The 27,226-nt window shown below is 38.0% G+C and overlaps 1 protein-coding gene across 1 annotated transcript in view; it reads right to left on the reverse strand.

Moving 5' to 3' along the window:
- Anxa3 (annexin A3) overlaps window positions 1-27,226 on the reverse strand; it is a 56,633-nt gene that overhangs the window by 9,755 nt on the left and 19,652 nt on the right. Inside the window, exons 3-10 of the mRNA XM_026403140.2 lie at window positions 26,077-26,164; window positions 22,211-22,305; window positions 18,798-18,911; window positions 13,743-13,833; window positions 9,072-9,151; window positions 5,377-5,433; window positions 4,930-5,023; window positions 3,505-3,600 (exon numbers count right to left, since the gene is read on the reverse strand). Of these exons, the coding sequence (XP_026258925.1) occupies window positions 3,505-3,600; window positions 4,930-5,023; window positions 5,377-5,433; window positions 9,072-9,151; window positions 13,743-13,833; window positions 18,798-18,911; window positions 22,211-22,305; window positions 26,077-26,164 (715 nt within the window). The remainder of the gene's footprint in view (window positions 1-3,504; window positions 3,601-4,929; window positions 5,024-5,376; window positions 5,434-9,071; window positions 9,152-13,742; window positions 13,834-18,797; window positions 18,912-22,210; window positions 22,306-26,076; window positions 26,165-27,226) is intronic.

Here is a 27,226-nt window from a genome sequence, read left to right on the forward strand (position 1 = left end):
CTTATTGAGTCTTTCAACCCAGACCCTAACTAGATTTGTACAATCCTTTCTTTTCAGAATTCTTTCTCTCCTTTTAGCTTGCCCTCTGCTTTATGTTCTTGAGTACCAGATCTATTCTTCCTGTCTGAAAGTGTGGGGAGGTGGCAGTATATTTTAGTGGTAAAGAAGTATTTTTTAGCACCCAACAGCATAGATAGGGAAACTTGGGGAGGATAATAGAGTTAATTACTAAAACCAAGAGTTCACAATTGCCCTTTCCCTACCCTGTTCATTGTCTTGACCAAACTTGAGTCAGGCCTCTCTTCCCATAGGCCCCTCAACTCTGACTTGCCCCCAATCCTGGGCATGCACTAATGTGAAGACCATGCCCCTTCATCAGCTTATCTCAAGAATCCAGCAAGCAGGACACACATCCATTCAAACGTTAATGATCATGACCCCCTGCTCATCCAACTCGCCCTTAATAATTCCTGCTCAGGTCTGCTTATCCTCTTTATAAAAGGGAAGAATTTTCTGCTTGACTTTGAGATTCTTGCACATTTCTGAGATCAAAGGGTTCTCCCTATTGTAAGAGTCTTTTTGAATAAATCTCTATTTAAGCCTGGATTTGGTTTTATTTGACAACTAGTAGGCTCCTATTTATTATACAATTCTAAGATGAAATGCTCAGATGGTTTCATGCCAAAAACCATATGCTGACATACTGTTTCAGATTTCTTGAATACGAAATATCCAGAATAGGTAAATTTATGAAGACAGAAAGCAGATTAATGATTTCCAGAATCTGGAAGGTAAGCAGAATGGGGAGTGACTGCCAATGGGTACTGCCAATAGTACAGGGCTTCTTTGAGGGATGACAAAAATGTCTTAAACTTAGGTTGTGGTGATGATTGCAAAACTCCATAAATATATTAAAAATTACTAAATTGCACACTTTGGGTGAATTTATGGTATGTAAATTATATCTCAAAAATTTATTTATTATTTCAATGAAAAAATTCTAAAAATGTTTTATTCCAATGGTATTCTGATATAGTGAATTGAAATGTGACATATTTCAAAATTTAAACTGGTTGAAGTTGAGCATGGTGCAGCATGCCTGTAATCCTAGTGTCCTAATGACTCGGGAGACTGAGGCAGGAGGATGGCATGTTCAAGGTCAGCCTGGGCAACCTGCTCTCCAAAAAAAAAAGGAAAAGAAGACTTAGGATGTAGCTTAGTGGTAAAGTGCCCTGGGTTCAATCCATAGAACAACAACAACAAAAAAGTTGAATTCTAAGTCTTTTTTAAAATTTAATTGATAAAATAATGTACACTATGGCCTAAATTTAATGCTTCATTCAATATATACTTCCAAGAATGTCTCTCAGCTCATATCTGAAATGTCCCCTGAAACCCCACATGTTAGACCTGGTCTCTAGCTATGGTAGTATTGGGAGGTGGTGGAATCTTAGTGGAAGGAAGTTAAGTGTTCTTGAAGGATTATTGGACCCCAGCCCCTTCCTTCTCTTTCTTTGCTTTCTAGCTACCATAAGATGATTAGGCCTCCTTTGCCACCATGATTCTCACCATGATATATAGTAATGCCACAGGCCCAAGTGACCATGGACTAAACTTCTAAAACTCAAAACAAACCTCTCCTTTTTCTAAATTGATTATCTCAGATATTCTGTTGCAGTGGCAGAAAGCTAATTAACACTCAGTGAGTGAGGGTTTGTTCATCTCAAGAAAGTTTTTCAAATATTACAGTTTAGCAAGAGCAGGCAAAACAGCAAAATTAATGTAAAGATTCACAGTATGAGATGGGAAAAAAAAGTAACTGGCTACCTCATTGCCACTGGAACTTTTACTGAATTAATTATGAAAACTGATTTTAAGTTTTTTAATTAAAAGTTTTTCTCTTCCTTGGCTTATCTTTTAACAGGTCTGAGTTAAAAGTTGTTGTTGTTTTGAGTTAGCATTTGGATAAAGAGCCCTATTCTTGGCACTGAAAAGGCAGAAGTGAAATATCATAAGTGGAGCAGCACCTCAGATAGTTGGTTCACATCACAGACTATGGATCCTAACGGCCTGAGGTAGAATCCCAGCTCTCCCAGGTAACCTGGGGAAGTCACCTAATCTCTTTGTGCCTTAGATTTACCATCTCCACCAAGGGGATAATAATAGTACCTACCTCACAGGATTATTAGGAGGCTTAAATTTGTTAATATTTATAAAGAGTTGGGCACAGTGCCCAGAACATGATAAGTTATTTAAAAATAAAATTTAAGTTAGTCTAATTAGGAGTTCACCCTCCAGGGGTAAACATTAACATCTAAATAATGAATCCTAGGCTCCACTTCAGAGAGGAATAACTTGTGGAATACCCTGGAATAACTTAGTAACATAGGAACATAGTCACCAGAGGTGCTGTGAATTACTGTGATGGACATTAGAAACTGCTTCTCACTGCTGAAATGACAAGATGTGTGTTCTAGGTGTTGGCACCAGTGGAGAAGGAGTATGGGGTAAGCCCAGTGGCCACCATAAACATAAGTGTCTTGTGTTGTCAGCTTTTTGGCACTGAGACCAAAATACCCAATAAGGAAAAGTTTCCTTTGGGTTCACAAATCTTAGAAGTTTCAGTCTGTGGTCAGCTGACTCCATTGCTCTGGGCCCAAGGTGACGCAGAATGTCATGGTAGCTGGACAGCGCAGAGGAAAGCTGCTCAGCTTATGGCACTGGGAAGCAGAGACATAGAAAAAGTGCCAGGGAACAAGTAAATGCTTCCAGGGCATCCCCCTATTGACCTCCTTCCTCCAAGTAGATCTTATCTCCTAGCACCATTAGCTATCCATGGATTAATCCAGCAAATCCTGAAAGCCCCACATCTGAAGCTTGTTGAATTAGGAATCCTGCTTTCAACACATGCAAGAATCCTCTCTCTTTGAATGTACCTTTCTTGCAAGGTTCTTTCCTGGTGCCTGAAAGGACATATTGCTGAGACTTCATGCTTATATAACTGTGTTTTTGACTGTTAATGCATGTGTCTAAATAGTAACAGGTCCAGCCTGAAATTTACTTTCTTTTTGACATATCCCCTGCTAACTCAACCACAGAAGAAGAGACCTCAAGTTGACCTTGGTTCTACTCTGGGAGACTACTGACATCTTTCAAAAATAACCAAATACAGTGAAATACCAAATTGGCTTAAGTCTTAGTTTTCAACAAGCCTTAATAAAAATGTCAGTAGAAACGTAATATTTTAGCTCTTAAGGAGACTACAATCTAAACATAGCGACAAGCCAAATATAAATTTAAAAGGCAAAGTAAGAGGTAAAAAGATTACTTCTTCATGCATCATTTAACAATATTTGTTGAGTCAATTGTTTCTACCATGGACGATGCTGGAGGCTGTGGGGAGCATAAAGATGATCAGTCAGGATTCTTACATGAAAGGAGCTCACCTTGACTGAGTTAAAAGAAGTGCAAAGTAATTCTGTTTATTAGCACTCTGGGGCTTACCTATGGCCAGCAGTAAGTCTTCAAAATGCCCAGATAATTCTCCTTTAATGCTGTCCTCAATGTCCTTCTGGCTAATATTTCTGTATTCATCAAATGCTAAAAAGTAGTACCACAAAAATATTTAAAGTATCCCAACTGACCACACTTGAATATATTTCAGTTTTTAAATTTGTTATGCAGCAGACCAAGTAGCAAGCTCAAAAACTCCTTTGAATACAATAAAATCTGAACTTCAATGATCTCTCTTCCCTCCTCCCAGGCTGAAGAATTTAAAATTACCTGAAAGTTTAAATGATAACTAATTTAATTATGGTCTTTTTAAAATTATAGCAGCCCCTGGGAAATAATTCTGTGGTCATTAGTCCAGTGTTTTATCTGATAAAAAATCTTAATGATCAAGATTTCAATAATTTAAGTCTTATTCATAAAGACTTCTTTGTGCTGAGCGAACCATTTCCTAAGGCAGCATGGCCTATTTTTACAGCCACCAGAAGGCATTTGAATTTCTTGATCAGTATTTGCCCCAAGCAAAACTTGTACATGTGTCACCAAGTATACAAGCATATTTTATAAACCAAGTAAATTTTTTTCCAAGTAAATTTTGAAAAAAAGAAAACTTTTAGGGAGATATCTGGATTCATTTGATTTTCATTTTTCAAACAAAGACATTAATAAAGCAACTATAATACATCACCATTATTTTATGAAATCAGCTAATGCAAAAATTAAGGAAGGACTCATTTTAGAATTGAAAAGTCATAGTAATATCCTTATGTTTCCTCGTTTTTCCATCAGCTCAACATAAGGTTAGTCATGCACCGTGGGTGCTCTCTAACCTGACACCGGGAAGCCACAGTCAGAAGATGTTCACAGTCAAGGCAGTTCAGGCTTCTGGCTGCTGCCATTTGGGGGAGATGCATGCGGAGAGGGTAGGTGCTCAGCAGCTCTACATAACTGTTGCTTTGACAAAAAGAGCTGGTCTTCCTCATTCCCCTATTTGCCTTTATATCAGAGAGAGCTGGACATGAATCAGCATTAATCAACCAACAAAAAATTCATGTGCAATGCCTGTTTTTTCTGGAAAGTAGCAAACTACGGAGAGGTAGGGTGGCAGCAATGAGCCAGTCTCCTCCATCCCTTTCTGTTCAGGCCTTTCTATTCTCTTTTCTTCTCTGCCATCTCCTTCTACCAGTTATTTCCCATGATTCACTAAGTAATCTACTTGGTCTTTAGGGAAAAACAAAGAGGAGCGTCAGTGAGCACTGCCTTGAGTTAGAATACAGCTTGCCTGGTTTGTTTCCTGAAATGTTGATACATAAACTGGAACAGAGTTTATAATTTTTAACGGCATTTCCCAAAACCTGTATATTGAACCTAAAAACTTTGCAAGAACAATATAAAACAAAAAGGATTGTGAGTCCATACTTAGTTTCAGTTGAGGAAAGCTCCTTAAACACAGGATCTCAGTGAATTTATCTTCATCTGTGCCCCATTTGTTCTCGCCAGCATTATAGAGAATCTATTGACAAGGGGAAGAAGACTTATGTGTTGTAACAGACACAATTCTTTCTCTCTCTTTTTAAGGGGGTGGGATGAGAATAGGGGGGCTTCAGTTTCTTTTAGAGGTCAGTGAGATCAACTATTGTCTAAGACTCTCACTTTTAGCAGACTAGAAATCTGGAGGTTGGGGGTAACAGGAGCCAAGGGAATGATCATCTCTGTGGGAGAAGGCAGAGGCTGGGGTGGGATGAGCCCCTGTCTCCAGGCTGCTGCCCTGACAGCAGAGGAGTGATCAGCTCTGGATGGTACCACCCTGTCTACAGGAAGGGGGAGAACAGTTAAAGGAGACATTTTCTTTGCTCTGTTACAGACCTGGGCATCTTTTTTGGCCAGATGTTCATCCACTTTCAGGCTTTCATCTCTTCTACCCTAAATAGGGATGATAAAAATAAAGTCAATCCTTTGAGGACAGAAGATTCTAACACTCATTACCCCAACCAGCAGGACATCTTGGTGGTTTTCCTCTAACAGAGGCCAAGAAACAGAGAGGAATTGGGGATTCCAAGCTCGAGTTCTGGCTTTGCCCTTGACTTGTCATAATATCTATAGCAAATCACATAAATTTGGGGGCTTCAACCTCCTCTGAATATTCAGAAGTGTTAAGAAGATAAAAAGATAAGCCACCAAGAAAATATTTACAAAACATATCTGATAAAGGATTTATGTCCCAAATATGTAAAGGACTCTTCAACCTCAGTAAGATAACAAACAACCTAATTAAGAGCAGATTATACTAAGTGAAGCTAGTCAATCTTTAAAAAACAAATACCAAATGACCCCTTTGATATAAGGGGAGTAAACAAGGACAGGGTAGGGAGAGCTTGAGAAGAAGATTTACATTAAACAGGGATGAGAGGTGGGAGGGAAAGGGAGTGAGAAGGGAAATCGCATGGAAATGGAAGGCAATCCTCAGGGTTATACATAATGACATATAAGAGGAAAGGAGGGGTAAGACAAGATAATACAAATCGAAGAAATGATTTACAGTAGAAGGGGTAGAGAGAGAAAAGGGGAGGGGAGGGGAGCGGAGGGGGGATAGTAGAGAATAGGACAGACAGCAGAATACATCAGACACTACAAAGGCAATTTGTCAATCAATGGAAGGATAACTGATGTGATACGGCAATCTGTATACGGGGTAAAAGTGGGAGTTCATAACCCACTTGAATCAAATTGTGAAATATGATGTATTAAGAACTATGTAATGTTTTGAACGACCAACAATAAAAAAAAACCAACAACAACAACAACAAAAAACAACCTAATCAAAAAATGAGAAAAAGATCCAAGCAGACACTTTGTCAAAAAGGTACAGAAGGCAAGAAAGCACAGGAAGAAATGTTCATCATCACATTCCATCAGGAAATTGCAAATTAAAACAGTAATATGCCCCCATATATCTATTAGAATGGCTAAAATCCTAAGCATTGACAACACCACATACTGGTGAGGATGTGGAAAAATGGGAACTTGGATTCTTATTGCCAGTGGGAATGTAAAATAGTATAGCCACTTTAGAAGACAGTTTGGTAATTTCTTACATTACTAAATATGTTCTTACTGTATGATACCACAATTGCACGCCTTGATATTTACTGAAATGAGTGGAAAACAAGTCCACACAAAAACTTTCACATAAATGTTTAATAGAAGTTTTATTTTTAATTCCTCAAATTTGGAATCAACCAATATGCCCTCCAATCAGTGAAACAAATATTCCATACAATAGAATATTATTCAGTGATAAAAAGACATGACCCATCTGGAAATGAACAGATATGGAGGGATCTTAAATGCATATAACTAAGTGAAGGAAGCCAGTCAGAAAAGACTATGCAGTATATGATTCCAAATATGGGGCATTTGAAAAAAAGGCAAAACTACAGAGATAGCAAAACATCAGTGATTTCCAGGGGTAAGGGGGAGGCAGGTATAAACAGGCAGAGCACAGAGGACTTTTAGAGCAGTGAAACTATTCTGTATGATACTGTAATAGCAGATGTATGGCATTGCCCATTTGTCAAAACCCATAGAAATTACTGGGCATGGTGCTGCACACCTGTGATACCAGTGGCTTGGGAGGCTGAGGCAGGAGGATCGAAGGTTCAAAGCCTGCCTCAGCAATTTAGCGAGGCTCTGAGCACCTTAGGAAGACTTTGTCTCAAAAATATAATAAAAAGGGCTGGGGAATGTGACTCAGTGGTTAAGTGCCCCTGGGTTTAATCCCTGGTACCCCCCCCCCCAAAAAAAAATTTAGAACTGTAAAAGAACAAACCGTAGACTTCAGTTAATAATAACATATCAGTATCCATTCAGCAACTGTAACAGTTGGACCACATTAACACGAGATTGTTGGAAACTGAGCCGGGAAGAAGGGTGTATGGGAATATTTACATTTTCCTTTCCCCCTCTCTCCCCTGGTCCCTTACTTCTACTCTCCTGGTCTCCCACTTATTTCATGATACCCACCTGCCCTTTTTGTTTTTCATCTCTAATTTCCACAAATGAGAGAAAATATGACTCTGGACTTCGGAGTTACCAACTCTAATACTAAATACTCGGTAGTGAGGTGTGCATGTCCGGTTATGAACAAGTACTTTAGCACATTATAGAAAGATGAAAAACAGAAAGGGAAAACAGACTGCCTGAATTATTTTGAAAATTATAGGTGAACAAAACTTTTGGCTCTAAGACTTTGTTTCCATTTTCAAACATTAGGTTCTTGTACACCTGTCTGATTTTTTGCCTGATCTCTTTGGTATGCGGCTGACCTCTGCAGCTGTAAGTTTGCCTTCTTCTTGTTCTCTTTCAATTGAGCACTCTGCTCCAATAATAAAAGTCTAATTTTTATTAGCCTTAATAATATGAACTATTATCACCATGTATTAATCACTTTCTATGCTTTAAGTATTGCACATACTCTTTTTCCTTACAGCACCTCAGGGGTTGGTATTATCAGTATTTCAATTTCACAGATGTGAAAACTAATGCTCAAAAGCTTTTGAAGTAACTTGTTCAGAGACAGAGAATGAGTAAGGCATGAGGAGAGCTCAGCTCTGAGTTTAAAGCCCTGCCCTGGAGCCCTCCTCTACCACCCCCTGTGGGTACATCAGCTCATATTCATATGCCTCTGAGAGCAGATGTTTGCAGCAATGCTTCATAAACTTGGGGTGCTGGGTTCAATATTCATAAGGTTTTCAGCATTTTAATTGAAGCCATAATTAGGATAAATATTTCCCAGTGACAAAATAGCTCACTTGAACAAGTGCTGTTCAGCCGTCAGAATGAGGCTATGATTGGGATTTTCTCACACATTAGGAGTGGTGAAAATCAGCTGAAAGAAGTTGGTGAGATATGGCTTGAACTACTTCCTTTCTAACATGCCTGTGAATATATCTCATCCTTGGCCTTACCAACTTTATCACTGAAGTTATGAGCCTTCTAAATAAAGAAAGCCAGGAGTGGCCCCGTTGGGTCACACAGTGATTAATGGTTTAGCAGCTTTTCTAAGGTGACAAGGATGAAGCTGCAGGTCATTTTTTTTTAAATTCTGAAACTGATACTCATTTCTGAATTTAATACCCATATCTGAAAATATCTCATGTATCATACTTCTCACTTAACTTCTAAGAAATAAATATCTTTGGAGTTCGAAGGGAAATAAACATATTCTAAAAATGGAGACACTTATAACAGAAATGAAAAACAATTACTTTATGTCAGGTGATTTATTAGAACATTTTCTAATGTATTCTGAAATCTAGTCAAAATGCTTCTAATCCATAAAGAACCAGACAAGATTTTATTTTGCTACACCACCATGGGTGTTTTTATGTTCTTGGTTAAGCATTTTGTTGACAATGCAAATGTAAACATGACTGAATCATTTCATAAGGAAAATTGCAATCTCATTGTCTCAGGGTTATTGTTTTTTTTTTAACTCCCTAAGAATTACTATTGAGCATGCAGCTTATTAAACAGTTTAACAGCAAAAAATAAAACCTTACATCTGCCAAAGTCAACAGAGCTTTCCTGAAGTCACCAGATGTTTCAGAGCTAATGTCATCTCCCAGACTCTTCTTATATACTGAAATCAAATAAGAATGAAATTAAGATTTGACAAACTGAAAAATATTACTTTCAAGCAAATTAGAGTATAAATGCCCACATTAGCAAGAAATGAGTATCTGATCAAATAAACCTTGCATTTTTATTTAACTTCTGGGTGCCCTAATTGTGTGAGATGGAGACAACTCTGTGTTGCGGTAGATGCAAAAGAACAAGAATAAAAGCCACTTAGGAACAAATCTGGTCCTTTTCATTTGACCTGGAACCAAGGAATATAGAGGGTGGAAACCTGCTAGTTCCCCTTCCAATTTCCATTAGCTCCTTCCCTCATATTAACAGAAACCTAATTTTTAGCAAGATACAAATGTGCGTAACCCCAAAATTCCATTCTCAGCTTCCCTCGTATCTAGGGACAGCTCCATAACTAAGTTCTTCACAGTGAAATGTGTGCAGATATATGTGACTTCACTGGGACTTTTCTTTAAAGCAATAGGCCATGCTTGGCTTAGTCTCTCCTTGAGATATGACTTGAACTACTTCCTTTCTAACATGCCTGTGAATACATCTCATCCTTGGCCTTACCAACTTTATCACTGGTTATGAGCCTTCTAAATAAAGAAAGCCAAGAGTGGCCCCGTTGGGTCACACAGTGATTAATAGTTTAGCAGCTTTTCCAAGGTGGTGACAAGGATGAAGCTACAGGTCATTTTTTAAAAAATTCTATATGGATTAATACCTGGAGCTTGGACTATAAAGATAAGGACTGCATCTAAGCCATGGCAAAAAAAAAAAAAAAAAACTAATCAGGAAGGGCCTGTGATCCTGAAAGTTCTGGGAACTATCATACCAGTCTTAGAATTGCCCATCTCCAGACTTCTACATATAATAGAAATAATCTTCTATCTTATGTAAGCCCCTGTAATGTTTCTCTTTTATTAAATCCAACCTCAATCTTAACCAATATATCTAAGTTATATCAAATATTGCTTAAAAATAAGAAAGCTGTGCTAAAACATTATTTTCCCTTAACAAATGACAACTGTATGTTCATATATTTTAGTATAAACTAGTTAGAGCACCCTTTGCATGGCCTATGATATGCAGTAACTATATCACTCCATCTCATTTTGCAGTGCTGAGAATCAAACAAACTCAGGGCCTCCTGCATGCTAGGCAAGTACCCTGCCACTGAGTTACACCCAGCCTCTGCCCATGAATCTTAACTCTCTGTTCTGATCCATCCAGGAAACAGTCACCTTCTTGCAGTCAATACACACATCTGGACATAGGTGACACCAGGTGGCAATCTGAACTGTCTGCATCATTCTCAAGAACTCTATATAAATTAGCCATATGCATGCTCATCATTTTAAAGCAATGAAAGACAATTATAGAAAGTGATATGACATTATCTAATAGAAAAACTGTGCTGAAATGGAAACTTCCTTAGTGTAATTTCAGGAAGTATCTTTTAAATGAAATCTATAATTTTTCAAAGCAATTCATATAAGCAAAATCCATTATAAATGTAAATTATTTATCTGAATGATAATAACATTTAGCAGCCACCATTATATCTAAGCCATTATGTTGTTGGAGTTAAACATCAGTTTAGTTAGAATTTTTTTAAACTTAAAAACACCAAGTTAAAGAATGAAGATTTTATTTTATAGAATTTGAGGAAATATTTTGTAATTTTAGAATGCTCTAGATGAGACTTTCTAGTTATTTCATGTAGCCTCCCCATGCCTACCTTTATCCCAGATATTTTACAGAAAATTAGACTATTAAAATGAAAATGATTTCAATCCAAGTTGACAACTACTTTATCCATTTTGAGGCATTATAGAAAAATGAACATGAGATTTTAACACTGTAGGCACCTGAACACAAATGAGTTCTTGATCCCTGATTCAGTTTTTCTCAGATATGTTAACTTTAGAATTCTGGGGAAAGTCCAGTATTCTGCTCTCTATTTACTAGACTATTATGTCACTGTACCAGATAAGCTATGCGAGATGCCTGGTCTCTTTATGGATAGTCTGCTTTGATGAATTCTTTACGCATGGATCACCACTTCACATTACATGATACTCACTCCAGCTGATTGCAACAGGATTGGCACCAGCATACAGATAGCCAACAGTTAAGAGGTGACCTGATGAGAGAGCTTTGCCCAAAAGAAAGCTCCCTATCACAGTCTTCCTGAACCCATTGAATCTAATCTTGTATGGAGTGAGCAACACAGAAAAAGAGGCATTAGACAAGACATTAGAATAACAACGAAGTGAAAGATCTCCAGAAAAAAAGGCAGAAAATAAGACAAGAACAACCCCACACCATGCACAAATATAAGCCTTGGGAAGCCAAACATTATTTGGTAAGGAAAAAGAAGCTTCTTGGTAGTTAGTGTCAAGACCCTCAGAAACAACAATGACAGGAAGAGAGGCAGTGACAAAACAGCTGGGTCCCTCAGGCTGTACTGTGTCCTGAATCTCTATAAATAAAGCTTGACTCTACATGATTGAGACTATTTCCTCCTTGGTTTTCAGTCATCTAAGCAACCTAGTTGCAGTTTTATTTCTTATAGCCTTTGCTTAATTCACATAGAAAAAGAGATTGTGGTAACTTTGAGCTACTATCATTTGTTATTTATTTGCAAAACATAGTCCTAAATGCTTCAACTTTCACTTGGCTCTTGAGATCTCCAATTCAACATCCATTGAAGACATCCATTCAATAAGTATTTGAACTTAACTTTCCACTATTTTAATCACTGGGGATAGAGCAGAGAACAAAACAGACTTGAATCCCTACTTGTAGAACTTACATCCTGGGATATTTGGTACACAAATGCTAGGTTACAGGGAGCTATCAAAGACAGATCTGCTCATAGAACAGTGAGCTTCTAAGAGACACCAGGCAGTAACAAGACACTTGGATAAAGCATCTGGCTCTGCTGATATTTTTTAAATATTTAAACTTGTTGAGCTGAAATATTTTAAATCAAATATTTTGAATACCTACCTTGCCTATTAACAAGCAATTCTTCTATCTACTTCAAATTCACCCATTCCTGTTAGGGTCCACCAGTAGGGGAAGTAGAGGCATATTTGCCTGCTATTCATGTCAGTGTTGACCCAGCAAAAACCTTTCACCCTGGAAGAAGCAATTGTCTCCTAGAAATGACATTTGCACGGTCAAGTTACAGCCAGATGGACTCCTGTTCCAAGAGGACTGGACTCCTCCTTATGCCTGTCCTCTGAGCCATGGAGGTACTAACACTAGGCAGGTGATATCCCTCTTAGTTTCAGATGACTTCAACCTCTTCCCTTTGTTGTCCTAGTCCTGAAGGTTATATACCGTATTACCCACTGTGTTTCCATGTTGAGTTTTCATTTCTCCATATTAGAGAAGCAATTCTCAATATTAAACTCTCTTTATTACAATATCCACAGTGTATATATTTTTCTAACTAGTACATCAATAATAAAATAGTCATCTGTCATTAAGGTATTTACCTTATATGAGAATTTCCCAAAGTAACCTCTCTAATTCCCATCTGAGGTCCAGGATACCTGTTCTTTGAGCTTCTCACATAGCAAAAACTCCTTTGATACACAACTGACCTTCCAGTGACACAAATTTAGAAAACATGGCTCCCTTAAAGTCCCTGGAGAAGGTTATAGGTGGCTCTAGTATAATAAAGAATTGAGCCAATCTTTGTCTAAACCTCTAAATCCTTAGAATTTTCCAAGTGATTAGAGTGTCTTTGTTATTCATGGCAGTCCCCTCAGTTTATGCTAACTAGATGACTCATAATAGAGGGCAGTCACATCAGAAAAATCAACCCTGTGCTTAGAGGGTTGAGGCTTTGAGCCACATAACATCAGCCCCATCTGGGAAATGGAGGGGCTGCAGATTGAGTTAGATCACTTGAATAATGATTCAATCAACCATGCATGCCTATGAAATAAAACCCCTATAAAAACTATGGATATCAATGATCAACTGAGTTTTCTGGTTGGTAATTACATATCTATGGCCTGGGAGGTGGGGGGAGCTTCAAGTTGGATTCTTCCAGACCATTCCCTATTTGTCTTCATTGGAATGGCTCTGATTTGTATCCTTTATAATAAAACTATAATTGTAAGTAGAACACTTTCTTGAGTTCTGTTAGTCATTCTATCAAGATATTGAACATGAAGGGGCAATGAGAACCCTGGATTTGTAGAACCCTGAGCAGCCTGAGAATCCCTGAGTTTGTAGGATGGTGTCTAAAGCAAAGTCAGCCTTATAAGGACTGCCACTTAACATGTGAAGTCACACTATGTGTGTGGAGTCAGAATCGCACTGTAAAGACTTTAATAGAACTTTTGAACTTAACTATATTGAGTCCACATGTTAACATATCCTCTAAATGGCCCATCTCATTTCCCCCACTGAAAATCAGGAGTCTAATCTGAGTGGGGTTTAACATATAATAGTAATATACAATGATCTGAGTCTCTTACATTATGCCTTGTGAAGAAATTGGTGGAATTATGGTAAAAGCACCTTGGCTCCTGTATATGTGAACAGTGGTATAGGTAAGTAGAAAACAGGATTACCTGTATAATAGGCTTGAGAGATCTCTTTCATTTGCCTGCTTGTCCTGGTAGTTAGAATTTCAATCAAGGCATCTTCATTTGTTCCAGCACCCTAAAAAGCCAACGGAAATCTAATTTTTAGAACACTTAAAAAACTCAATTTTCATGCTTTTTAGTCTAAATATTTTATACAGACGAAAGAATACTTTTGGGTAAATCAATATGAGATCTCATATTACTCTAAAGTAGTTTTCTAATTTTCCTTACATTTTGGTGTTAAAATAATATGAGGCATCTGGAGTAAACTGACCGAATTTTTCAAGAAAATTTCCTAGGCTAGTGCAAAAATCAATTGAGTAATTCTAGGAAGAAAGCATATAAAGGAAAAAGCCTGTGTCATTAAAGATCAGAAGTGATAGTCTAATAGGATTAACCCCACTGAGTGTTCAATCATGCCACTGTGTTTTGAAAGGCCTCTTCAAGCCTTTTAAATGAGCTGTGCTGGGTGGATTAGCATGTATCATTCTTTTCACACATGGAGGTTTTCATTTCCTCAATAATCTGTATCATGGGTCTGACCAGCTTAGAAACTAGTTACCCCCTCAGCCTTATTTATACCAAGGTCACTGAATCCCACTGTGATTCCAAGGGAAGCCATTTGCAATCATACTTGAGCAAATAGGGCCAATGAGACATGTGAGCAGAGACTGAGCTCTGTCCTTCTGGGGCAGGGATTCCTAGTTGCCCCCAACTTCTTTTGTCTTTGTTGCTTGGAAATAGATCCTCCAATATTTAATTTGGCCCCTAACTATCCAAATAAAAGCTGTATTTCTCAGTTGCCTTTGCAGCAAAGTTGATCTATATAAGTAAATGCTGGCCAATCAGATGTATACACAAGTATCATGTCCATGTACTGGGAATGTCCTCGGAGGGAATGAAATCTTCTTTTTCCTTTCTTATTTAGTTGATGGTGATGAAGATACAAGGGCTGGATCTTGAGTTGCAATCTTTAAGCAATAAGTAGAAATCATGAGCTAAAGATGGCAAGGCCTTGAGATGGCAGGGTCCTATTTGATAATGGTGGTGCCACAATACTCAGTTCTGAACTGCTTACTTTGGAATTTTTCACGTAAACTTTTTCTAATACTTCCTGGTATGTCTAATCCTTACCATTATGCCTGCTAACCTCTCTTCATGTGGTAGTCATAGAGACACATGGCTTCACTTCACTTAACAAGTGTTTGCTGCGAAGAACATAGTAGGCTAATAGCCTCCAACTGCCACAGCTTTGGATCTGCCAGTTCAAACAGGTAGGCATGGTGGTACATGCCTGTAATCCCAGGAGCTTGGGAGGCTGAGGCAAGAGGATCGCAAGTTCACAGCCAGCCTCAGCAATGGTGAGGCACTAAGCAACTCAATGAGACCTTGTATCTAAATAAAAATACAAATGGGGCTGGGGATGTGGCTCAGTGGTTGAGTGCCCTTGAGTTCAATCCCCAGTACTCCTCCATCACCCCCACAAAAATATATTGTGCTTGTTCCATGCTGCAATTAACCAAGGACTTGAACAGAGCAGAGGTTCTGGAGCTGGGCCATTTCTCTCCAACCTTGGACTCTTGTAAAGGGCAGTCTTTGCTCAGGTGCTCCCCATCAGCCTGTCAAGCTTTCTCAGAGCTGCATTATTCACTGAAGTTCTTCTGATTTGAACCTATTTTCTTCCATCTCTTTTTTCACAGGTGGCAGACCTGCATTGCAGTCTGAAGGTTCATCCACTTCCCCTGCTCTGTCTCCTCTTTGTCCTCCAGAGATCTTCTCACAACAAATCTCTTTACATCTAATTCCAATTTGCCATCTGCTTCTCAGAGGAGCATACCTATTCCACAGAAAAGAAAATAACTCCTATCCTTGATGGGAGGCAGAATATGGCCTGTCTCACACCTGGACACCTTTTTTCTTTTTCTTTCCTTCCTATCAATAAACATGTTAAGCACCTACTTCATTTTAGACTATTCTAGGATCAGAAGATACAGGCTAAGACTGATGAGGTTCCTTGTCATGAGGGAGGTTTGTCTTTTTAAAAAAATATTTTCCTTTTTCTTAAATTTTTTGGTTGTTTATGGGCATAATATTTTTAATTGTAAATATTTTTAAAATGTTTTTAATTATTTTTAAATATTGATACTTTAAATATTTTTAGTTGTAGATGGGCACAATAACTTTATTTTATTTATTTGTTTTTGTGTGGTGCTGAGGATGGAACCCAGTGCTCATACATGCTAAGCAAGCGCTCTACCACTGTGCTATACTACAGCCCCAGGTTTGCCTTTTAAATAACAAAAGGCGCAATTAAAGAAAGAACACTGGCCAGGTGTGATGGTGCCTGCCTGTAATCCCAAAGGATAGGGAGGCTGAGGCAGGAGGATCACAAGTTCAAAGCCAACCTCAACAATTTAGGGAGACCCTGTCTCAAAATAAAAAATTAAAAAAGGGCTGGGGATGTGGATCAGTGGTAAAGCACCTCTGGGTTCAATCTCTGGTACCAAAATAAAACAAAACAAACAATAACAACAAACAAACAAACAGACAAACAAATCCTGGCTTTTCCTGTATATGACTTGAAGTGATCAATCAAATATTTGCTATTCACTTAACCCAGAAAACTTCACAGAAACCTGTAAATCAAGAGGTTCAAGACTTCATGTCTACTTTAAGACCATCTGTGAAACTGTCCAGGCCAAGGGTATGCATATATCTGAAAAGCAACCAAGATCTGAAAGATGTCACTTTGAAGAAGCAATATGTACCAGGCCTGATGGCACATGCCTATAATTCCAGTGACTCCGGAGTCTAAGACAGGACAATTGAAAGTTTGAGGCCATCCTGGCAATTTAGCAAGACTTTGTCTCACCAAAAATAAACAAACAAACAAACAAGTAAATAAATAAATAAACAGATAGATAAATAAATAAATAAATAGAAGGGTTTTTTTTTTTTTTAAAGGCTGTGCATTCCTGGGTTTAATCCCTAGTACCATTAAAAGAATAACAATTTTTTTAAAAAGGAGGAGCAACAACAACTGCAATGTGTGCTACGCTGACATTATAATGATGGAGTTTGTAGGGGTTCCAGGTTTAATAGTAGGGCTATTCAGTCAGGGACCCAAAAAGAAAATTTTTTGCTGTGCATGCTTTAAAATTCAGAGTGCTGCTAAGGTTAGGCATTTTCATGTAGTTTCTCTGGTCACTGAATACATCCAGGTGAACAAAGCACCCAGGATGGGCACCACACTTACCAAGCTCGTGGTGGGATTAGCCCATACTTCTGCTCCCCTTGCCAAGCTGAGATGGTTCTTACTCAAAAGAAATAAATTATTCCTAAATCAGAAGGGGAGGGGACACAGAAGAAAAAGATATCCCAGAAGAAACTGAAGAAACCAAAACTTACAGACCAGAAATAAATTCGGCATAAAATAAATGCAAATAAAAATTTTTAAATAATAATAAAAAGAAATCTGAATTCAGAGTAGAAAATGTCTGGAGGAGAAGCATTGCAGATGTAAGGAGCATGATGTAAATGAATTGCAGAAAAGAAATTAGCTTATAATGTTCAAGAAGCAGAGAAAAGGGCTGAGGTTGTGGCTCAGTGGTAGAGCGCTTGCCTTGCATGTGTGAGGAACCAAGAACTATCCTTAGCACCACATAAAGATAAATAAATAAAACAAATTTATTGTGTCCATCTACAACTGAAAATATTTAAAAAAAAAAAAAAAAGAAGCAGAGAAAAGGCCATTGGGGCTACATTATTGAATGAGGAGAGAAGAGGAAGTATGATGGTCATTTTTAGGTGTCAAATTGGCCAAGCTATGGTCCCCATTATTCAATAGAACACTAATCGAAGTGTTGCTGTGAAGGCATTTTGGAAGTATAAAATCTGTTATCAATTGATATTAACCAGAGGAGATTTAGATAGATATTTGACTTTCTAGGTGGGTCTGATAGAATCTGTTGAGAGGCCTTAAGAGCCCAGCTGAGACTTCTCTGAAGAAGAGGTTTTGCTGTGTCAGCGTGCACTGACACTTCTATTCAATCCTACAATTGTGTAGCCAATTCCTTACAATAAATCTCTTAATATAGCTGTCCTGCCTAGTCATTCTGCTTCTCTGGGGAACTCTAGTTGACAAAGAATTTTTAAAGTCACAGAAACAGACAGGAGCAAAACAAGTTGGATGATGAAGGTCATTCAGAGATTGGATTTTAAGTATTTGCAACCACTAGAGATTTATGCAGATGAGTAGCATAATCTCATTTTAAAATAACTTTATAAAATAATTTTGGCTATTCTATGGAGAATGGACTCAAAGTGGGAGGACATGGAGACAAAGAGAGGAGTTGGGATACTGATGGTATAGTCAAGAGATGCTGTGCTTACAACAGAAGGGCAATAGTGGATTTTGAGAGAAATGCAGATATTTTCAGTGGACTTTGGAGTAGAGTTAATGGACTTGCTGATAGATTCAGGACCTCTTAAGTGTAAGGTAAAATAAGGGTCCAAACACAGTATAAGGATTTTGGCCTAAGCAATGGAGCTGATGATAGTGTTATTTACTTTCAAAGCCAACAAACCAGAGAATTTGGTCATGTCCAAAAACAAATAAAATAAGAATGTGACAATATTCTTTCAGCCCAGGAACACTTGGGTTCCATAACTGCCCCCTATTTTAGAGTCATCCCACCACGTAAGGAGCACAACCAGAACAGCAATCAAGTCCGCCCAAGACTCAATGGTGCAATGAAGACAGCTCACTATTTCGGGGGTGGGTGGCAGGTACCAGGGATTGAACTCGGGGGCACACCATCATTGAGTCACATCCCCAGCCCTATTTTGTATTTTATTTAGAGACAGGGTGTCACTGAGTTGCTTAGCACCTCACTTTTGTTGAAGATGGCTTTGAACTCACGATTTTCCTGCCTCAGACTCCCAAGCTGCTGGGAATACAGGTGTGTACCACTGCACCTGGCAGTATTTTTTATAACGTAGTCAAATCCTGCACAGATTCTGCTTGTGTGGAGCTCATACCTTCATGGATTTCTTTAGCTGCTTTGCATCAAACACTGCTGGTGGAGTCACAAGAGCCACCATGAGATGCTTGAAGTGGCCAGAGAGATCACCCTTCAAGTCATCTTTCAGCTCCTAAAAAAGAAAAAAGAAAAACAAGGAAGGAATTGTAAAACACTTTTTCTCTAAAGTCATCTAGTAAAAGATGAACATAAGTATCAAAATCAGATGAAAACATAGGGAACAAACAGAAATGCTGGAAATGTTTCTATGGATATTAATCTGCATTTTATGATTGCTTCCAAAGTGTTTTGTTTTATAGAGGATTTTTGTGTGAACCACAGTTGGAAATCATATATTAAAATGCATTTCCTGTAACTACTTGGATTTGATCATTACATGTTGTATATATGTATCGAATTATCATACTCTTCCCTACAATATGCACAAGTGCACAATTAAAATACTTTAAAAATGTATTTCTGGGTCCTTGAGGCTCTCAATACTTGGGATGGGACAGGAGAAGAGGAGGAGGAAGAGCCTTAAAATTCACACCCAGTTTCACTGGTAGGTGCTCTATTCCTAGGTGCCTTTCTTCTCTGTGACTCCAACAAGCTCCAAAGGCAAAGGGGAAGGGAGGACAGTGGTTGGTCCTTTGCCTCTGCTGAAGGTGTGAACTGGGAGACAGCAGAAGCCCTTTCCTGGTAACGACAGCAAGGGAAGTCCTGTATGGCAATGCAGTGGACATGACTTATTGATATCATCCTTTAGCCCTGTTGTTACACATTACATAAGTACAGTACATCTCCCTTGCCTAAAGGAAAGTAACATGGTTTCTATTTCCATAATTCAAAGGAGTGATACAGAAAAAAATTTTTTTCTGCTCCTGATTATTTCTAGGTCTGACACAGAGGCTGGCAGCCTCCCAGACTATTATGATGATGCAGAACCACACAACTACACCATCAGGGGCACAAAGCAGGACCATGCTCCTGCTGGAACAAATGGAGCCAAAGGTCATCTGCTCTGCTTTAATTGCAACAGGGTTTTTCTTCTTTAAATGCTAAGTTCTGTTACCATATGCCTCAACTCAGGACTTTGGAACTGAAACTTTTCTCACATGCTTGTATTCTATTCCACTGTGAGAAATAGCTGTTACCCTTGTCTCCAATCTCCTTCCATATTTGGAAATAATGAAAGATCAATGGATCATTCATGTTCCCTATATATGAAAGTACTGCCTTGCCCAGATGCTCGCGATCTATTCAATTCAATGCATGTTCACAGGCACTTGCTCTGTGCTGTGCATTTAAAGGTGAGATAAAACCCTTATCCCTAAGATATTATGCTCTTCAAAGATAAAATTTCATTATAATGCCTTAAATGTCTGATAAAGGGACCTCTGAGAAGGAGTTTTAATGTCTGGGGGCCTGTAGACTATCTCAGGAGATGATGCCTGAGCTGGCTTTGGATGATCACTAGACTTTCTCCATACCCTGACTTTCTGTTTCCACACTTTCCTTTTCACAGTTCATTATTGCAGAAGACAAAACAACCTTTTAAAAATAAAAAATAGATTCTAAAAATCCCTTTGCTTATAAACTTCCAATTGTTCCCTTTTGTCCTTAGAATAAAATGTAAACTCTGTACCAAGACCCAAGGCCCAAGCCTGGACAACACAGGAAAACAAAAAGGTTTAGTTGACAGGCACCTGCAGTCCTTGACAGGTCAAGGTAGCAGAATCACTTGAGCCGGCCTGGGTAACACAGTAAGGCCCCTTCTCATAAACAAACCAACCAACCAACCAACAAAATAAGAAAACACAGCCACATCAATGTTCATAGCAGCACAATTCACAATAGCTAAACTGTGGAACCAACCTAGATGTCCTTCAGTAGATGAATGGATAAAAAAAAATGTGGCATATATACACAATAGAATATTACTCAGCAATAAAAGAGAATAAAATCATGGCATTTGCAGGTAAATTGATGGAGTTAAAGAAGATAACACTAAGTGAAATTAGCCAATCCCCCAAAAAACAAATGCCGAATGTTTTCTCTGATATAAGGAGGATGATTCATAGTGGGGTTGAGAGGGGGAGCATGGGAGGAATAAGGCAGAGGGGTGGGAGGGGAAGGGAGAGGGCAGAGATAGCAAGGATGGTGTTATGTGATAGATATCATTATCCAAAGTACATGTATGAAGACACGAATTAGTGTGAACATACTTTATATAGAAACAGAGATATGGAAAATTGGAAACAGAGATATGGAAAATATACAGATATGTGTAATAAGAGTTGTAATGCATTCTGCTGTCATTTATTTTTAAAAACCAATTAAAATTTTTTTAAAAAACACAAGAAAGAAAGAAAGAAAGAAAGAAAGGAAACTCAAAGCATAGCAGTTTCAGCCTCTTTCCAGCTCATCTCTTTCTTCTATCCTCTTCAATTCTGCATTCCTGCCATACTGGAACTCTTTGTTTCTGCAGTTTTCCCAGTTTGTTTCTGCTTCAGGGATTTTGCACTTACTATACCCTCTCCCCCAGATGCTTTTCCTCAGCAGGGCAGAATCTTAGTATTGCCCAGTTTTAGTTGAGAGCAAGTTGGCAACCCCTCGTTGACATTTCCTCACCATCCTACTGTCACCAGTCGCCCTCCATCATATCACCCCATCTTTATTTTTTTCATAGCACCAATGTCTGAACTTACTTTAGTTAATCATTTATTACTTTTCTGATAGAATTGTAGCTCCATGGGAGAAGGAAGCGTCTGCTGTCTGTGCCAGTGTATCCCCAATGTCTAAGGTATCTGCTGACACAGAGCAATATTCAACAGGTGATGAAAAAATAAACCGTGGAGCAAAGACCAAGGTCTCACTTCTCCTTATGTGGTTTCTAGAATTGGGCAAGTTGTCATTTGCTGAAGAAATTAAGCCTACAGTTACATAGCTATTTTAGAATAAGAAGAGAACTTAAAGAATCTAAGCCAGGATTTGTCAGCTAATTGGTCAGTTGTGGTGGGGAGCTGTCTTGTGTACTGGAGGATATTTAGCAGCACCCCTGACTTCTCTCCACTAAAAACTAAAACCACCCCTCCCATCCCATATGTGGTAATCAAAAGCTTCCATTCCCATTAAGTGTCCTATGGGAAACAAAATCACTCCTGCCTTAGAATGTCTGATCCAAGGTGACCCTCTTTATTCAATAGGTGAAGAAATTGAAGCCTAATCCAAAACTGGGGACTTGGACACTAGGTTCAACCAGTTAAAAGCACAACCAGGACACAGATCCCAGGTTATTGGCTGGATACCCAGGGCACGCCTACTACAATCAGCCTGGAACAAAAGATCTGAGGTCACAGTCATGAGGGAGCAACCGTGGTGGAGCAGTGATCATCCCTCTCCACTGCTAGTGTGGGAATCTAATTGTACCTTTCCATATGCTGCTTGATATTCCTTAGCAATCAGCTGCCGCTGTGCCTTTGACCTCTCAGTCAGAATGCTGATGAGTGTCTTCTCATCCGTTCCTAAAGGAAACAAAAGCATTTTACTCACCATCAACCCAAAGATGTTCAATATCTGTCCTGAGCAAAAGAAAATGATCAATAGGCTGAAACAAATGCAGAGAGTAAGACATTTTAGTTTCCAGCTGCCTATGAGGTCCAAATCTTTATTTCTCTGCTTGTTTGCCTGGCTTTGGGAAAAAAAAGATAAACTTTATTTGGATAGTTTTGGGGGAAGAAAGCAAATATTGTCAGTTACTGTCTTCTCCCTTCCTTAGATGAGACAGAGGGAAGAGCACAAAGAACCTTCAGCTTCACCCTTATGAGGTTCAATAATTGTCTTACCACTCTCATCCCCGTACTTGACATCAAGGTCTTTCTCCCCTAGACAACAGGAACTGACATTTACTGAGAACCTACCATGTACCAGGCACCTTTTTATTCCCTGTCTCAGATGACAGTCACACGGGTCCTGTGCAATAGGTAGGACTAAGTTGTCCTAATGATAAAGACATTAACACTTTGAGAGCTTAATTCACTTGCCAAAGTACATAGTTCGTACGCGATGCAGCAAGACCCCAAACATATATCTCTATCTCTGGTTTACACCTCTCTCACTCATGCCATACCCATATACTTAACCAACTGTTTGTAAGTCAAGGATAACATGAGGCCAGGGCTAAGGCTGGCCTTCCTGATAGTGTAGAATTAAGATCATTACGTGAGCTACAGCTAGGTTGGGAAGCTGTGAGTTGGTAAATTGGCTTGAAGGCCTTGGGTATGCATGACTAGAATGCAATAAAGATCAACTGTAACTGCAGACTCAAATTCTCTGTATTGAGGTGACTGATACACACCTTGTCTACACATGTCCCTGACAGTGGTACACACCTTCCTCAATGAGGGAGCAAAAGGATGTGTGCATTTGATTATCTGGTGGGTCTCCCAAAGGAAGATACTACCTTTCTGTACCTTTGATATTGTATTTTTCTATATTGTTAAGTACAGAGAATTGGATTAAAGCCTACTACACTCTTTGACTCTGATTGACAACTTGACCTTTTACAGCATCTGTGTCATTATACAACTAGATACTTCCCACTGCACATTATCTCAAACTCAGCATGCGCCAGGTGAAAGTCTTTGTATTTCCTCTCTAACTCTCCTTTTATTCTATGTTCCTCATCAATAATACAACTGTGGATATCAGCATCCGACAAAAAATCCTGGCAATCATCCTAGGTTCCTTTCTTTTCCTTATTCCATATATTAGTAGCAAGTATTTACATCTCTGTAATTTGTCCTTTCCTCCACATGCCCTCTGCTATGTGTCTTTATTCTAATTTAACTAGATAACTTAAATAGCCTCCTCATTTGACCCCCATGTAATTTGTATGTCTGGGAGTTTCTCATCTTTTTATGTCTGTGCATGCTCAAGTCCAGTAACAATATCAAGCTCCATCCCAGTCCACAGACTGCATTTGACATATTTCTAATGCAAATGACATTGTGATGCTGGGTTATGGATACAGAACATATCAGAGATGATGCTTACAAACAAAACCTCCATCTGGGCCTTCAGGCCAAAATGCAAAAACTCATGAAAAAACAATGTTAAGAAAGACAAGTAACAGATTTTAAAGATCATGAATGCATTTAGTTTGACACTACATCACGGAGCAGTCTATGCAACACTGGGTATGATGACTAGGGCAATCAAAGAGATATGTGAAGAAAGGCTCTCATTTAAAAATGGGAAAAAACAAGAATCTAGTCAGGAATAAAACAAAATTACACTGACATAAAGTTCTAATCATATATTTCATGAAATTATACAGCCGAAGGGCTGGAGTTCTAGCTCAGTGGTAGGGCACTAGACTTGCATGTGTGAGGCACTGGATTCAATTCTCAGCACCTCATATAAACAAGTAAATAAAATAAAAGTCCATAAACAACTAAAAAAAATATACAGCTGATCCCAACATTCAAAGAGACAAATAAATAAAACCCTTGCTCCGCTAAACACCAAGCATCATTATAAAATTATAATTGTGACAAAGTGGTATTGGATCCAGAAGAGGTAAACAGACAAAAGGATTATAAGACAGAACAGAAAAACAAGGAAACATAAAATAGAGGTGGCAACACAAAACAGAGTGGAAAGGATAAGCTTTCCAGTAAATTGTGCTGAGACAAACATCTACATGAGACATTAGATTCTTTTAATTATTAACTGCAGATATTAGCTCCATATAGATTATAAAATCACAGTATAAAAACAATTTTAAAGCTTTGAGTAAAATTCAGGGGAATATATTTATGACCTAATTATAGAAAAGATAAAGCAAGCATAAATCTGAGAGGAAAAATATCGACAGACTTGATTTTACAGAAATGTAAAGCTTAATGCAATATAAGTTACTATAACCCACAATAACAGAAAGCCATAGATGAGAAGATATTTCCATGTTTTTAAATTTGAAATAGGCTTTGTATCCAGAAATTATAATTTAAAAATCTCTTGCCATTCATGAAGAAGACATTCCCGCTGAAAAGAAAGGATAAAATATCTGAAGAAGATGAATAAGTATTTCCTGATAGAGAAAGCAAATAAATAAGAAAGGAAGCTTAAGTGCATCAGTAATCTTATATCTACATAGAGATGAGAGGAAACAAACACACATAGAATAACATACAATTTTAGATCCAGTCAATCAGAGAAACTGCATAGTACTACAGTATTTGTGAGAATATGGAGTAAAAGAAAGTCTCATACAGTTCTGGAATTGATGCTAATTTCTGTATTCAGTTAGGAGAGCAGTTTGGCAAAATTTCTGGTTAATCTGAAAATAAGCATCCCCTTCCACCTAGAAATTCCAATCCTTGTCATAGTCTAGAGAAATGCTAGCAAATGTTGTGATGAAACATAAGCAGGAATAGTCATTGCACAGTATTTTTATACTGTAATAGAAAAGAATTATAGGCAATTTAAATGTTTCATCAATATTACCATTTTATGATGCAACACAGAATAGACTACTATGCAGTTAAAATTAATGAACTAGAGCTAAACATATCGACGAGGATAAATCTCAAAAACATTGTTTTAAAGGGATAAAAACAAATTGCAGAAAAATATATATTATAATTTCATTTTTTACTGCTTAAGTCCATATGAAATAGTATGTACATACATACATACTATGGCATTGAAAGTTTCATGGAAATAAACTGTAATTTTGGATGGTAATTATCTTTATGCAGTGGGGTGGGGATGAAATCTAGGAAAAATTGACAGATTTTATCTATAATGCTTTATGATGATGATGATGATTGTTATGGCAGCAGCAGTGGTGGTAGTAGTTTTTAATATTAAATAAACATGGTAGATGTTATAGTTAATAAAACTAGGTTCTCTATGCTTTTCCTCTTTTTTTTTTTTTTTTGGTGCAGGGGTTACCGGGGATTAAACTCAGGGGCACTGGACCACTGAGCCACATCCAGCCCTATTTTGTATTTTATTTAGAGATAGGGTCTCACTGAGTTGCTTAGCACCTTGCTGTTGCTGAGACTGGCTTTGAACTTGTGATCCTCCTGCCTCAGCCTCCAGAGAGGTTGGGATTACAGGCATGCACCACCACACTCAGCATCCTTGTTGTTTTTTACTTCTAAAAATCCTTGACAATGTCTCTAATTGAGTAAACCAACATGGGCAAACTGAACTAGGGAACTTTGAGAATGTAACTTTCCTGATTATCTTCAGCATTAAGAAAGGAATTGCAAAGCATCACTTACCAAGTCCTCTGATGGCCTTATGAATAGCTTCAGCATCCACTGATGGGCTGAAGCCTGGATAATCTCTTATTGTTCCTCGGGATCCAACCTAGGAGGAAAATATTTGAAAGTCTCACTAGTTCAAAATAACATTTTATTCATATTACTCTCAAATGCATATGGGACACATGTAACAGACTCAAAACTTGTACACCTTCCTGCCATTTTCAGGAGTGGCATAAGAAAGTCTCCCCTCCCTAGACATATAGGCAATATGATTTCTACCACATGCAACAGGAGGTCTCTCTTTTTCTCTTGTGTAACAAATTACAAATATAAAAATTGCTTCTCTAGAGCAATGTTGTGTCAGTCTTGGTGACTCTGAAGAATATTTGCTTTAAAGTGGCATTTGCATAAAAACAACAAGAAAGCTGAAATTTCTTACATCCTCTTTGTTTTCAAGTGATAATTCAAAGCTCTTCACTGCATCTCACCCAGAAGTAATTGTGGTTTACAGACTTCAAGATGTTTTAATTAATGTTGATCATTGTCCTTGGGGAATCCTACACTAAAGGATCCATAAATGAAAACCCTATTAGGATTGTCTGTACTTAAGCTTTGTTTAATGGATGTGCAATTGTGGCTGATAAATTCCCTTCTAAAAGCTCCATTGACATCATAGATCTTCAGGAATAGCATAGAAATAAAAAATACCACACGAACAATTTTAAGCACATAAATTAGAAACATGTCAGTAAGCCAGGAAAGACGTACTACTGAAAGAATAAAATATTCTAAAACTGCTTAAAAGACAAAAGAAGGACAGCCACAAAGACATTGAGAAAAAAAAATCAAAGTGAACATGTACTTCTAACATGGTATATACTAACTCTTAGAATAAAAACCTATCTTTATAAAACCTATCTTTATAGTAATTACATTTTCTTTTTAAAGAGCATTTTCCTATCCTGTTACTAATATTGGCTCTGATGTCTTGTATTAATATAGCTTCATTTACACTCTTCTGAAGTGTTTAATATTTTCATGAAAGGACATTATCTTGTCACATTAAAGTGAATGGAAAATTAATGTTCTGGCATTGTTAAAAAAAATGATAGTCCATTGATTCAAAAGAACAGACTGAATAATTTGCTTCATCACAGTCAAACAC

The sequence above is a fragment of the Urocitellus parryii genome, chromosome 10 (assembly GCF_045843805.1).
Source record: "Urocitellus parryii isolate mUroPar1 chromosome 10, mUroPar1.hap1, whole genome shotgun sequence".
In the NCBI taxonomy this organism is placed as follows: domain Eukaryota; kingdom Metazoa; phylum Chordata; class Mammalia; order Rodentia; family Sciuridae; genus Urocitellus; species Urocitellus parryii.